General features: G+C 27.5%; 1 protein-coding gene across 1 annotated transcript; it reads left to right on the top strand.

Annotated features, from left to right (window-relative positions):
- The first annotated feature begins 1,007 nt into the window (after positions 1 to 1,007).
- On the top strand, positions 1,008 to 5,254 carry LOC129609245 (GATA zinc finger domain-containing protein 15-like). The gene is made up of 4 exons (XM_055521177.1): positions 1,008 to 1,371; positions 1,562 to 1,870; positions 4,736 to 5,143; positions 5,220 to 5,254. Exons 1-4 carry the CDS (start codon positions 1,008 to 1,010, stop codon positions 5,252 to 5,254), a joined length of 1,116 nt encoding a protein of 371 aa, XP_055377152.1.
- The last annotated feature ends 10,309 nt before the right edge of the window (positions 5,255 to 15,563 follow it).

The raw sequence follows: 15,563 nt of genomic DNA, 5'->3' as shown, positions 1-15,563 counted from the left end.
CAAAATGCGGCATGGAGTAGTTCGAAAATTAATGCTGTTAGAAGGGTTGGCATTAACTATCCCCCACATATACTAGTAAAAGTAAGACGGAGTAGTTCGAAAATTAATGCTATTAGAAGGGTTGGCATTAACTATCCTCCACATGTACTAGCAAAAGTAAGACAAAGCAGGATGATGAGGAAGAGCTGGCACCAAACGCCAGTCATGTATAAGCATAATGTAGATAACAGCTACATTATACCTCCAACATAACAAACAACATACCTGATAACATTATTATTAATCAGAGTCCAAACAAGGATAAACAAAACAGTAGATTATGTTTGAACATGTTAAGAAATGATTAAGAGATATTTTTATTATTCTGTTTTTAATAAATATCAGTAACTAGGTAAAAATGAACAAACAAGATAATAGAATGTAAAAAAAAAAAAAAGACAAAAGAAGAATTCCTTAATAAAATAAGTTAAATGGGGTATATGATAAGTGCTATCAAGAGTCAATATGGCAAAATAGCAAAACATGTTTATTCTTGATAGTGGTAAAAATATTAAAAAAGTAATTAGGACAAAGAAGAATGTCTTTGTCTGATAATTAGTTTTTGTTAAACAAAATTCTGATAAAATATCTGTTTGAGATGTTCAAAGAAAATATTATCTGAAAAACAGATTTAAGTAACAAAGATTCAATAGTATAAATAGAGAGGAAAAATAGTTTTAAGTTCAGTTCATATTTGATAGTCGGTACGACAAGTTCCAAATTGTTAATCTTTAATTGTAATTTCCGTTATTAAATAAATAAATAAAAAATGAAAAACAAAGTAAAATTGTTTTTTTTTTTTTAAATTAAGCCCGAGCTTAATTATTTAATTGGCGCAACGAGGAAACGAGGAAATAAACTATTCCAGAAACAAGCATCAAGCAGCAACGAGGAAATAAAAAAAGTTATTCCAGAAACAAGCATCAAGCAGCAACGAGGATATAACGATTCCAGAAACAAGCAGTAAAATGGACCAGGAAATACAACTACTAAAAGAAGAAATAAAACAATTGAAGGAACTGATTGGACGACAACAAAAGAACTCCGTTTTCACAGCAACAGAGTGTACGACAACACTCAGGACACCAACGCTTGTTATTTTCCAAACCACAAGGCAAATAACCAATAACAACAACAATAACACCAATAGCAACAACGTTAACAACAATAACAGTAACAATAAAAATAACAACAACAATAACACCAATAGTAACATCAATAACAAAAACGTTAACAACAATAACAGTAACAATAAAAATAACAACAACAAGGAAAACAACATCAATAGCAACATCATTAATAATAACGTTAAAAACATCAACAAAAATAACAGTAAAAATAACAACAACAACAAGGAAAGCAACAGCAACAAAAACAACGGTAATAATAAAAACAACAAAAACAACAGTTTCGATAGTAGCAACTACAACGATAACAACATAGATAACAATAAAAATAGAAACAACAACATCGATATGAATAACATCAATGAAAACAATATTTTTAAAAATAATAATAACAGTCAACAACGACAACAAAAGCAACAGCGAGAAAAACGGCATTAACGAAATCAATAACAAAATCAACAGCAACAAGAGCTACAAAAACAACATTGTAAACAGTATAAACAACAATAATAACAGTAACAACAACATAATTAATAACGAGATAATAGAAATAAGTAGCGACGAAGAGATCGAGTCTTACGAGGTAAACATCCCCGAGAAAGTACCAGTAAAGAAGACAAGAAGAAAACCTGGACAAAAGAGGATATACCCAATATCAACGGTTTGGACAGAACCAGAAACAATAAAAAGAAGAAAAAAGTATGGTCACATTAACTTACAATAGATAATAGAATAATAAATATTATAGTAGTTTTTTTTAAATATATGTATATATAAATATGACTCTGTGATCAAGCCTTTTTTCGTCGGAACAATTATCTAAAATATATGTTAAAAATATATAAAATTTAAATAAATTAATTGAAAATAAAATTTAAATAAAAGAAATGGAAAGATCAATATCATGGAAAGATGGATAGAAATACATTAAAATTAAATAAGTTATTCTTGAAGCTTATCCAATGTCAGGAAACCCTAGAATACAGTCGGGCCAACATTGCCATAACAGACAGATTTTAGGCAAAGACGGAGGGCTAAAAGAGTAAAATGAAAAGAAAGGAATATACCATAAGTCAGGAAACCCTAGACACAATACGGGCCAATATCGCCTTTTGTAATGGGATTAAGATAGGCAAAGACGGGTATAATTCTAGAAGAAAAATTATATTAATAAATAAAAATAAAAAGAAGTTACGAATTAAAAATATGTATTCAATTTCAATAATCTTCGGCGAAAGAAAAATTTGTTAATTCATATAAAAATTAAAGAAGATACACCTAATGATCAAATAAGATTATAATTACAAATAACAAAGTAAAATTGTTTTAAAAAGAGTGGCTAACGCAGAGTTCCAAAATTACTCGTAGATACAAACTCTGAAAACATAAAAAGGTGTGAAGGAAGACTGGTGAGAAATTAAATCAAAATCTTACAATTTTATATTGGAGATTAAAAGGATTAATAATCACAAAAAGAAACAGTTTTTCCAATTAAAATATATAAAAAGATCAATAGATTTAAATAACGCTAAAGAAATGACGCAAGACGACGTTAGATAAAATTTTTGAATTAAATGAATTAGGTCATATAATAGAAATTATTAGAAAAAGAAGATTTGAAGATAGTTGCATTAGAAATAAATATAAAAAGAATTTACAAATCATAGAAATTCACCTAATTTTAATTCGGGCCAAAATCGCCAAAAACATCAACAGAACTTTAATAGGTATAATAATAGAATTGAAAAAATTAATAAAAGAAATAAAATATTTGGTTAGGTTTAAATATTGTATTGAAAAGCAAGTTTAATGATAAATAATAAAGAAAATTTTCAATCCTAAAATAAATAAACACAAATTTCACAGATCAATTGTGAGAGTTTTGTAATAATTCTTAAAGCAAATTCAAATAAATCAGGAATTTAATAATAACAAAGAAATTATAAAAGAAAGATAAATTAACATTCAAAGAATTTGTAATAAAATATGAAGACATGTAAAATAAAATAAAAGAAGAAAATTATGATAAGAAATTTGAAATAGAATAGGGTAGATGAATTTAATATACGGACATAGACACGGACATTGAGACAAACAATAAACAAAAGTAACACTGACTAAAGGACAGTTCATTATATATATATGAAATACCTATATAACATAATTTTTTAGACAATATTAAAAAGCATTAAATTTTTTAAACAGAAAAAATTAAAGAAATTTTTTATGTATATGTTAATGGTATTAACAATTAATAACTATTTTGTTTGTAAAAGTTTTTTTTATATGAAGTTTGGGGTCAATTGGCCGATATATTCTGTACGTATGACAATCAAGGCGTGCATGAAAATGAGGAATCTGCTTTTGCTGGGTATAGGGTGACTATTCCAATTGTCAAAGATGTTATAGAGGAAATCAGGACTCTCAAATCTAAAAAAGCTCTAAGGCTTTGACCTAATAACGGCCGATATTTTAAAAAAAATTACCCAAAAGGGGTATAACGTTGCTTACGCGCCTAATAAATGCGTGTATAAGATTTCATTACGTGCCTGATATTTGGAAAGTTACAGAGATAATTATGCTGCACAAACCTGGCAAACTTATAGACAAGGCGACTTCTAATTAACCAAATTTGTTGCCGATGATTTCAAAACTGCTAGAGAAACTTTTTTTGAGAAGGCTTCAGCCAATAATTGAAAGCAAAAAGTTAATCCCGAATTATCAATTTGGTTTTCGCCAGAATCACTACGTCTAAAAATCGATATATTCTATCATATTTTTAGACGTAGCCCAGGTCTTCGATAAGGTTTGGCATTGTGGATTAATAAAAAAACTTAGACAATTACTACCAAGCCAGTATGTTGACCTGCTCGAATCTTACCTACCTAACAGGGTATTTCGATTAAGCAGGAAAAGGAGTACTCTTCGCTTAGGGATATCAGATCGGGGGGACCACAAGGGAGTATATTGGGCCCGATATTATACTTGTTATACACGTGTTATACACGTATTCCTGAATCGGAAGGAGTGACCACAGCCACATTTGCTGATGATACAGCAGTTACCGCAATAGGACGAAATGAAAATGAATCTACACAAAAATTACAAAAGGCAAGTGATGAGATCTCAAAGTGGACTAGAAAGTGGAATATAAAACCAAACGAGGTAAAGTGAGTACACGTTAATTTCACTAACAGGAAAATTGATAACTCATTTTCGGTTCGGATAAATGGCGTCTTAATTCCGTTTGCAAATACGGCGAAGTATTTGGGAATGACATTCGACGCAAAGCTCAGATGGAAGGAGCACATAATGAAAAAGAGACCTCAACTCGACGAGGAATACAGGAAGTTTAAATAACTAGTGGAAAGGCGTTCTTCGTTATCAATATACAATAAAATTTGGATATATAATCAAATACTAAAGCCTGCCGGCTCTCGGCTCCATGTTATCTAGGATTCTCCCAGAAGGCTAAAGAGGACTTTGCATTCTGATTTTGCGAAAAATGCGCTGAATCTCTTTCAATCTTAAAACTAAATTGGATGAAATATAATCATTTTAAAAATTAGGTAAGTTATGGATTTATATAACGATTCCAGAAACAAGCAGTAAAATAGACCAGGAAATACAACTACTAAAAGAAGAAATAAAACAATTGAAGGAACTGATGGGACGACAACAAAAGAACTCCGTTTTCACAGCAACAGAGTGTACGACAACACTCAGGACACCAACGCTTGTTATTTTCCAAACCACAAGGCAAATAACCAATAACAACAACAATAACACCAATAGCAACAACGTTAACAACAATAACAGTAACAATAAAAATAACAACAACAATAACACCAATAGTAACATCAATAACAAAAACGTTAACAACAATAACAGTAACAATAAAAATAACAACAACAAGGAAAGCAACACCAATAGCAACATCATTAATAATAACGTTAACAACATCAACAAAAATAACAGTAAAAATAACAACAACAACAAGGAAAGCAACAGCAACAAAAACAACGGTAATAATAAAAACAACAAAAACAACAGTTTCGATAGTAGCAACTACAACGATAACAACATAGATAACAATAAAAATAGAAACAAAAACATCGATATGAATAACATCAATGAAAACAATATTTTTAAAAATAATAATAACAGTAACATCAACAACGACAACAAAAGCAACAGCGAGAAAAACGGCATTAACGAAATCAATAACAAAATCAACAGCAACAAGAGCTACAAAAACAACATTGTAAACAGTATAAACAACAATAATAACAGTAACAACAACATAATTAATAACGAGATAATAGAAATAAGTAGCGACGAAGAGATCGAGTTTTACGAGGTAAACATCCCCGAGAAAGTACCAGTAAAGAAGACAAGAAGAAAACCTGGACAAAAGAGGATATACCCAATATCAACGGTTTGGACAGAACCAGAAACAATAAAAAGAAGAAAAAAGTATGGTCACATTAACTTACAATAGATAATAGAATAATAAATATTATAGTAGTTTTTTTTAAATATATGTATATATAAATATGACTCTGTGATCAAGCCTTTTTTCGTCGGAACAATTATCTAAAATATATGTTAAAAATATATAAAATTTAAATAAATTAATTGAAAACAAAATTTAAATAAAAGAAATGGAAACATCAATATCATGGAAAGATGGATAGAAATACATTAAAATTAAATAAGTTATTCTTGAAGCTTATCCAATGTCAGGAAACCCTAGAATACAGTCGGGCCAACATTGCCATAACAGACAGATTTTAGGCAAAGACGGAGGGCTAAAAGAGTAAAATGAAAAGAAAGGAATATACCATAAGTCAGGAAACCCTAGACACAATACGGGCCAATATCGCCTTTTGTAATGGGATTAAGATAGGCAAAGACGGGTATAATTCTAGAAGAAAAATTATATTAATAAATAAAAATAAAAAGAAGTTACGAATTAAAAATATGTATTCAATTTCAATAATCTTCGGCGAAAGAAAAATTTGTTAATTCATATAAAAATTAAAGAAGATACACCTAATGATCAAATAAGATTATAATTACAAATAACAAAGTAAAATTGTTTTAAAAAGAGTGGCTAACGCAGAGTTCCAAAATTACTCGTAGATACAAACTCTGAAAACATATAAAGGTGTGAAGGAAGACTGGTGAGAAATTAAATCAAAATCTTACAATTTTATATTGGAGATTAAAAGGATTAATAATCACAAAAAGAAACAGTTTTTCCAATTAAAATATATAAAAAGATCAATAGATTTAAATAACGCTAAAGAAATGACGCAAGACGACGTTAGATAAAATTTTTGAATTAAATGAATTAGGTCATATAATAGAAATTATTAGAAAAAGAAGATTTGAAGATAGTTGCATTAGAAATAAATATAAAAAGAATTTACAAATCATAGAAATTCACCTAATTTTAATTCGGGCCAAAATCGCCAAAAACATCAACAGAACTTTAATAGGTATAATAATAGAATTGAAAAAATTAATAAAAGAAATAAAATATTTGGTTAGGTTTAAATATTGTATGGAAAAGCAAGTTTAATGATAAATAATAAAGAAAATTTTCAATCCTAAAATAAATAAACACAAATTTCACAGATCAATTGTGAGAGTTTTGTAATAATTCTTAAAGTAAATTCAAATAAATCAGGAATTTAATAATAACAAAGAAATTATAAAAGAAAGATAAATTAACATTCAAAGAATTTGTAATAAAATATGAAGACATGTAAAATAAAATAAAAGAAGAAAATTATGATAAGAAATTTGAAATAGAATAGGGTAGATGAATTTAATATACGGACATAGACACGGACATTGAGACAAACAATAAACAAAAGTAACACTGACTAAAGGACAGTTCATTATATGTATATACATGAAATACCTATATAACATAATTTTTTAGACAATATTAAAAAGCATTAAATTTTTTAAACAAAAAAAATTAAAGAAATTTTTTATGTATATGTTAATGGTATTAACAATCAATAACTATTTGGTTTGTAAAAGTACTTAAAATTTTATTTTATATGAAGTTTGGGGTCAATTGGCCGATATATTCTGTACGTATGACAATCAAGGCGTGCATGAAAATGAGGAATCTGCTTTTGCTTCGTATAGGGTGACTATTCCAATTGTCAAAGATGTTATAGAGGAAATCAGGACTCTCAAATCTAAAAAAGCTCCAAGGCTTTGACCTAATAACGGCCGATATTTTTAAAAAAATTACCCAAAAGGGGTATAACGTTGCTTACGCGCCTAATAAATGCGTGTATAAGATTTCATTACGTGCCTGATATTTGGAAAGTTACGGAGATTATTAATGCTGCACAAACCTGGCAAACTTATAGACAAGGCGACTTCTAATTAACCAAATTTGTGTCCGATGATTTCAAAACTGCTAGAGAAACTTTTTTTGAGAAGGCTTCAGCCAATAATTGAAAGCAAAAAGTTAATCCCGAATTATCAATTTGGTTTTCGCCAGAATCACTACGTCTAAAAATCGATATATTCTATCATATTTTTAGACGTAGCCCAGGTCTTCGATAAGGTTTGGCATTGTGGATTAATAAAAAAACTTAGACAATTACTACCAAGCCAGTATGTTGACCTGCTCGAATCTTACCTGCCTAACAGGGTATTTCGATTAAGCAGGAAAAGGAGTACTCTTCGCTTAGGGATATCAGATCGGGGGGACCACAAGGGAGTATATTGGGCCCGATATTATACTTGTTATACACGTGTTATACACGTATTCCTGAATCGGAAGGAGTGACCACAGCCACATTTGCTGATGATACAGCAGTTACCGCAATAGGACGAAATGAAAATGAATCTACACAAAAATTACAAAAGGCAAGTGATGAGATCTCAAAGTGGACTAGAAAGTGGAATATAAAACCAAACGAGGTAAAGTGAGTACACGTTAATTTCACTAACAGGAAAATTGATAACTCATTTTCGGTTCGGATAAATGGCGTCTTAATTCCGTTTGCAAATACGGCGAAGTATTTGGGAATGACATTCGACGCAAAGCTCAGATGGAAGGAGCACATAATGAAAAAGAGACCTCAACTCGACGAGGAATACAGGAAGTTTAAATAACTAGTGGAAAGGCGTTCTTCGTTATCAATATACAATAAAATTTGGATATATAATCAAATACTAAAGCCTGCCGGCTCTCGGCTCCATGTTATCTAGGATTCTCCCAGAAGGCTAAAGAGGACTTTGCATTCTGATTTTGCGAAAAATGCGCTGAATCTCTTTCAATCTTAAAACTAAATTGGATGAAATATAATCATTTTAAAAATTAGGTAAGTTATGGATTTATAATTAAAATCACGTAAAACAATATTCCAATTACTCCTCCAACTTTAACGTAAAATTTATTCTTGTATTGATGATAGTTCTGCCTCTATGTTAGATGACAAATTCAAAATCCAAATATATATATAATAAATTATAGATGCATTTGCATATAAAGAAATATGATGTTTCTTTTCATTTCGGTTATAGGTAGGTGACTGTCTAGTATCTCGTTTATTAAATTCTAAGTCAGTCATGCATTTAAAGTTATTCCTTATTAATACCATTGCTTGTGATATGTTCAAGTCAATTTTCTGTAACGAAATTAATTAAAGTATGAAAGTTTGTTAATAACAAAATTTATTAATGATTTCAATACGAAAAAATATTGTGATATTTCAAAAAAGTTTAGATTTAAAAATTTGATACTTTTTATTTTTTTTCCAATTTTTACAAAGTTTAAATTAGAACTAAATCAAAGCAGCAGTTCAACTAGCTCCCATGTAACACCAAAAATAATTTATAAATATATCTAAGAAACTAAAAGATAGAAAGAAATTAAATATATTATGCTAATACTTACTAGGTTTTGGAAAAACAACTTTAGTATAAATTTTTATAATAGCTACTTTAATTAAATTGATAAAGGCTACAATATTTTGAACTGCCCCCATCCGGACGAAATTACGTATTAAATAGACTAATAATATTAATAACCATAAAAATATTTCTTCTCATAATAAATTTAAATATTTTGAAACGCGGTTCGTGTATCGGTGGAAAGTATGTTTTACTTCAACTGAATATATATGTAGTATTTAAGTTCTCTACGCAATTTAATTATTATTGACAAACCATGTTTAGTACATTTAGGAGCCTTTAGTTTGTTTTTGCTAAAAAGGGGCTGTAGCCTTTCGGGGCCTGCAAAGTTTTTTGGAGTTAATAGGATCGAAGCTGTCATCGAGATGTGGTATTCCAATAAATTCAATGCCAAAGTTAATATGCCTTTCCCGAAGCTGCAGGGTATAATAAATATTATTTTACTTGTATATATTTAGTACACCGTGAATATGTTTTTTCTATTTTTCAATCTACCATGTTCAAAAACGTATACATATAACGATATTATGCAATAAAAAGCAATTGATAAATAATTGCTTGTATACCAATTATCTAAAATATCGATAACAATTTGATTGAATTCATTTAAGAGATTCAAATTAATTAAAAGATTTTTATTGCACAATCTTAAATGATGCTATGAAATAAAAATGCTTAAATTGAACATCGCTCTTATACATAGAATTGCTACGTAGATATGTATATGGAATTCAGAATATGAGATTGAGTTGTAAATAAATTTAAATTTTTGTCACGGTTTCACATTTAAAATTAGAAGTGATTTAAGAAAAGCTAAAGAAATAAAGTGTATGTTGTTATCTTTCTTTAAACGATTTCAATTTTTCAATATTGAATAATAATATCTCATTGTATGCGTTCGAAGTTAGAAAACGCATGTGGACATATCGTTGAAATTTTGAGTAACAGGATTTTTGAATTATTTGAGTTATTTGATGAAAAATTTTTGTTTTAGTCGAAAAATGTCATAGTATATGATGAAGTTGTGTATTTACACAAAAAAATTAAACGACAGATTAAATTAGATTTTTATGAATCCATCATGTTAACGAAACACACCATAATACTGTACGCGAATTATTATCACTTAAAATCCTTTACAAAGCGACGCATTTTTTAAATAATTTACTTTTATTAAATAAATTTTTCTACTCCATAATACGAGTATTGTTTAAAAACAGTGAATAAAATAGTAAACAAAATAATATTCGAAATTGTACGAAATACACGTAGATACATACGTATGTGTGTTTGCTTCAATTGAATTGCGTAGAATGTTATTTCAATTAAATAACATTTTTTTTAATTATTTACTCCGTAATTTGTTTATATTCAAAATTTTTTGTAATATCAGGGTTCAAAGATTTTAATCACTGCTGTTAAAAGTCGAGATGAATAAATATTAAAATATTTTGAAAAAATACCATATTAGTCACTATCTTACAATATGTATGTATTCTATGTGTCAGAATATTGACCAGAAGGGTTAATATCAAATAAAAGTTTTAAAAATCTTTGAAACAAAGTTTTAAAAATGTAGATCCATTAAGCTTTTTAAATAGACTTGTAAATTTTTCTTTCATCAATAAACACAATAATTTTATGTTCTAAGCAAAATTTACGAGTAATACGACAGTATGAGTTTCACAAAATTGTAAGTCACTGCTTAACTTAAAAGCTGACAAAAAAGAAATTTACTATTGATTCACGTTAGAACTTTTTTAACCAGAAAAAGTTCCAACTATAATAATAGGGCTTTTCATAAACGTAGTAACGTATATCATGTTAAATAGAGGAAATTGCGCTATATTCATGTTCATAAACTAATGTTGCAAATCAAATTTATTTATAAATATTTCTTGGGTTGCAGTTGAAGAACATTTCTTTTCGTTTACATAATATGTAAAAGTCTGATCAAAAATAAACAAAATATAAATTTATGAAAATAAGCAAAATATAATTTTAATAAAAATTTCTTAGTGCATTATTAGATTATTAGGCATTTTCATAAACTCAATACTGCAGAACAATAATGTGATACGAGTACATACGCAATATTTTTAACAGTATTGTATAAAAAGTTTTGCTATTTTGAATTTGAAGTATTGTGTTCATGAACAAAAAATGTTGTTAAAAAAAAAACAATTATTTATTTTGGGCCAAGTAGTGGAAAATTCTATTTCAGGAAAAAATAAAAATTAAGAAAAACAAAAAAAGGAAACTGAAACAAAAATATATTTTGTTATTTTGAAGTACAACAATTTACAGACGAATTCCTAAAAAAACTGCAAAAAAAGTATAGCTGATTTAATTGCACTAGCCATGAAAATTTAAATATTTTTTTATAGATTAACAATATTAAGAACAAAGTTAATCAGCAACATTTGTTTATGAACACAGATATAGTGCGGTTGTCGCTATATATCGCGATATATTGTGTTGATGGAAAGATCTATTATTACAGAAATTTATTAAAAAATTTTTTTATGTATTTAGAGAATTACTGAGATGCGAAAATGATGAATTTCAAGATAACAAAAATGTATAGACCAGAACATTTTCATTCATAATACGACGCACAATGTCAAAAATACATTGCATATAAGTGTCACATTATGCATTTCGTTTATGAATAGACCTATTGGCTATTATATTTACATTAGAGTAGATAAAACAAGTAAATGAAGTAAATTTAAAATTCGTACAAATTGTTATACAAATTAAGTTTGATTTTAGATTTTTTTGAATGTTGATTAAAAATTGTTTTTTTTTTATAATTTTTCCTAGATATCGAATTTTTTGATTCATTAATTCCTGCTTTATTTTGTACTTGCATATTTATTCGTATTGAAAAATATTAAAAAATTGCTTAGATAATAAATTTATGTAATTTAAATTGAACTTACCTTATTTTTAACAAAAAATCTTTTCACAATCCATCAAACAAGCAATATGTACTTTATGGGACATGTTTTTCAAAATAATCTTCAAAAAGTGCTTAATAAAATGATTTTCAAATTAAATTGATTCTACTTTGTTCCGGATATCTTGACTCCAGTATTATTTACTTTTTATTTCAGTAATATTTGCTTACAAATACTCCATACATTCTAACACTTCCCTTTATATATAAATCACACCATAAATTATTGATGGATACTTTTAATTAAGCCTTTTTAAAAGAAGTCGATAGTTTTTTCTCAATCGATGACTAATCAGGATAAAATACATTAAATATTAATTATTCGCAAATTAAAGCATTAATTTATCTTGCTTAATCAGTTCCTTCATTCTTGCTTCATTATTAAAAAATTCCCATTATTAAGCAATTACTATATTGATTTGATTTCAAATTTTTGCTGAAAGAAAAGAAAAAATAAAAATGTAAAATCAATAAATTTTAACGCGAGGACCAAATTTGCGAATATTCATATAAAAGTTTGCTTTCATTTTAACCTGTTTAATATTTAAATGCTTTCTTTATTTTAAAAATAAAAAAAACTTCATTATTAACATATATTAGACTCTTGTTCTATTTTCGGGAATACCCCAAATATTGATTATGTTTATTATTTGTTAAAAAAATTTTAGTGAAATAAATACGTATGAATATACATATATACATAATACATACACTTTATACATATTATGTTAATAATCTTAAATATCATACGATTGTATAAAATAACAAAAACCATTGTGCATAAGTCCATAAGTACTAAAGTACCTAAATCCATAAGTACGAAAGTACAAACATAAAAACTTTTAAGGCACTATATTTTAATCAATTGGAATGGTTTACTAATTACGTACCTGCCGGATCGCATTTAATATACCTAACTAGAAACTGAGGACTCAAAATAGGTAACAGAAGGCCAAAATTCTTAGAAATATATTTCTGAAGATCGAAAATTAAGTAAGGTACAGTTATGTAAAAATAAATTATTTTAAACTGATAATATAATTTTCAAATTTTCATTTACAATAATTCTTTTAAAAGATTGAAAGTGTGAAATTTTCAGACTTGTTGAATGCAATTGAAAATGGTTTATGGCTCTTCATTGAACCACAAATTATATCAATTCTGCTCGGATTTTAGAATTTTTAAATTTTATTTTAAGTCAAATTCTCCAATTTTTGAATATTTGATCAGTTTGTGCCGCTTTCTAGTTCGTAGTTGAAAAAAGTCGCGTAATGTTTGATTGCATATCCAACTTTTGACCAACAAATGATAAATATAAATTTTTTGTGTCACATGTAATCACATTTAGTTTCCATAAAAATTTCATAGATTCGGCAAGATTATTTGGTAATCCATCGCATAAAGTCACTTTCTTTTTTTTCAAAAAATTTTTAATGTCATTTTCAACTTTAAGTTATTTAAACCTCTCTAGAAGGTTGGGTATGAACCTCGCTTTGAGTCATTTGACTTAAAATTGTAAATTTTCGGTCCCAAAAATGACTTTGCGCGAGGGGTTTCCGTACTCACTAGCTTTACACATTGTGTATGTAATTTTGGTTATATCATAATACATATATGTATGTGTAATTTTATTAGTTGAAAATAATAATAATATTAAAAGGGTTGGGCTGTTCTCGTTGAGTAATGCGAGTGTGGTTGAACCGAACATTATCTCTAGCAAAAGGATCAAGAATGTCTCTAGTGGTTTTTGTATCCGAACGCACAAAGAGAACCTGGTTTTTCGACGAACTGGTTGGAAAACGACACACCTGTGCTAATTGAGCCTCTATTCAGTCGGAGTCGTACTAGTCACCTAAACCATTCAACCAACCTTTTTATTATATAATATGTATTTTTTTTTATTCATAACATAAAAAAAAAAATTAATTCTTTAGCAGAATCTGTGCATTTCTAGTTCGTATACATATGTACATATTATATTAGTTTATTTTGGCGAAAAAAATATAAAATTTATATTCAATACAATAAAAATCCGAAAAAAAAATTAATAAAGAATTCTGGAATTCTAAACAAAAAAGGTAAATAAGAATACTTAATTAGTAATAAATGACCTTCAGATTGTGATAACATAAATAAAAATTAAAATATCATCTTTCTTTAATAAAAAAAAGTTGCAAAATTAAAAAATAAAGTTGCCTTAATTTCTTAAATTTATTTAAAAATTAAATTGAGCCAATAAAAAAAAAACAAGTTGATAATAATAACCCGTTCAAATATTGGTGTATGTGTCATAAACATTTATAAACAAAAATTATATGTATTTGTGTTTGTGTAAAATTTCGTTACTAATGTTATAAAAAATTAGCATATACATGGTGCAGTCACAAAAATAACACTTTATATTTCATAAACATGCGTACATATGTAAATTAACATAAGCAAACGATCTTATACTTTTTAACGAATGTTTATATAATTATTTTAAACTCATTAACGATTAATGTATGACACATTTTAGAATAAAGGGGCTCGACTACGATATAACGACAAATAGGTATTGCTTATCGCATATGTATGAGTTAGTGTTTAATACCACAAATTTTGTATTGTTTATCTTTTATTTTTTAAAAGTATGTACAATGTATGTGCTGGTTTCTTTTCAATTTTTTTATATCTAATTTCTCTTTTCACTCTTTTTATATATGACAGCCGTTTTAAGTGCCAAACAAAAACATTTTTAGGTGAAAATAGAACAGGAGCGATTTTTCGCGCTGAAATGTCAAAATTCTTAGAATACACAATGTGGTAATGGGTTATGCTCAAAATGAAGCAAAATTACTGCCGCGAATTTAACTGACGGCGGTAAAATCATATTTTAATACTGGCAAGTTTTTCGACATCTTTGTTTCCATATGTGTGACATTCTATGCAGCCAGTTTATTTCGCAATTTCGCTCTTGTTCTGTGTTAACAATAGTTATCATCAAAAAATTCTGTTCAGCGCCTTCGGTCTGTTCTTGTTCCCTTATTTTAATTAATATAGATACGTATTGTACTTACAAAAATAAAGGTATGAACATATAAAATCCTCAACTGCATCCATGCATGCGTTATACATAATTAATACATGTGAAATATTTCGACTGAGTAAACAATATATGTATGTATAATTGAAAAATTCACATATACATATATGTATGTATGTAAGTGAAAGAAATTCGTATTTCTAATTTATGCACGTGTGTATGTACATACATATGTAAAATTTCATCAATTTAAAAATTAATTTTTAAATAGTATAGTATTAGTATACATAATATGATATACATATATTTATTACAATTTACATATTTTAAATTTTTCAATAAAATAATATATTTTACCTTATGTACCAATAAATTTAGTAAATACATAATTATTTATACATACATATGTAAATATTATAATCAAAAAAAAAAATTAAAAAAAAGGAACTTTTTATTA

The sequence above is a fragment of the Condylostylus longicornis genome, unplaced genomic scaffold (genome assembly GCF_029603195.1).
Source record: "Condylostylus longicornis isolate FDR11 unplaced genomic scaffold, ASM2960319v2 ptg000038l, whole genome shotgun sequence".
NCBI classification, from domain to species: Eukaryota; Metazoa; Arthropoda; class Insecta; order Diptera; family Dolichopodidae; genus Condylostylus; species Condylostylus longicornis.
This window is presented reverse-complemented; position numbering and strand designations above follow the sequence as displayed.

What these genes read in the sequence shown, in the direction of transcription:
- LOC129609245 (XM_055521177.1), top strand. Translation starts at nt 1,008, where the DNA reads ATGGACCAGGAAATACAACTACTAAAAGAAGAAATAAAACAATTGAAG. An exon ending in AAACATCAACAAAAATAACA is followed by an intron (nt 1,372 to 1,561) that starts GTAAAAATAACA and finishes TAATAATAACAG; the next exon opens with TCAACAACGACAACAAAAGC. An exon ending in AAAAAGAAGAAAAAAGTATG is followed by an intron (nt 1,871 to 4,735) that starts GTCACATTAACT and finishes TTTAAAAATTAG; the next exon opens with GTAAGTTATGGATTTATATA.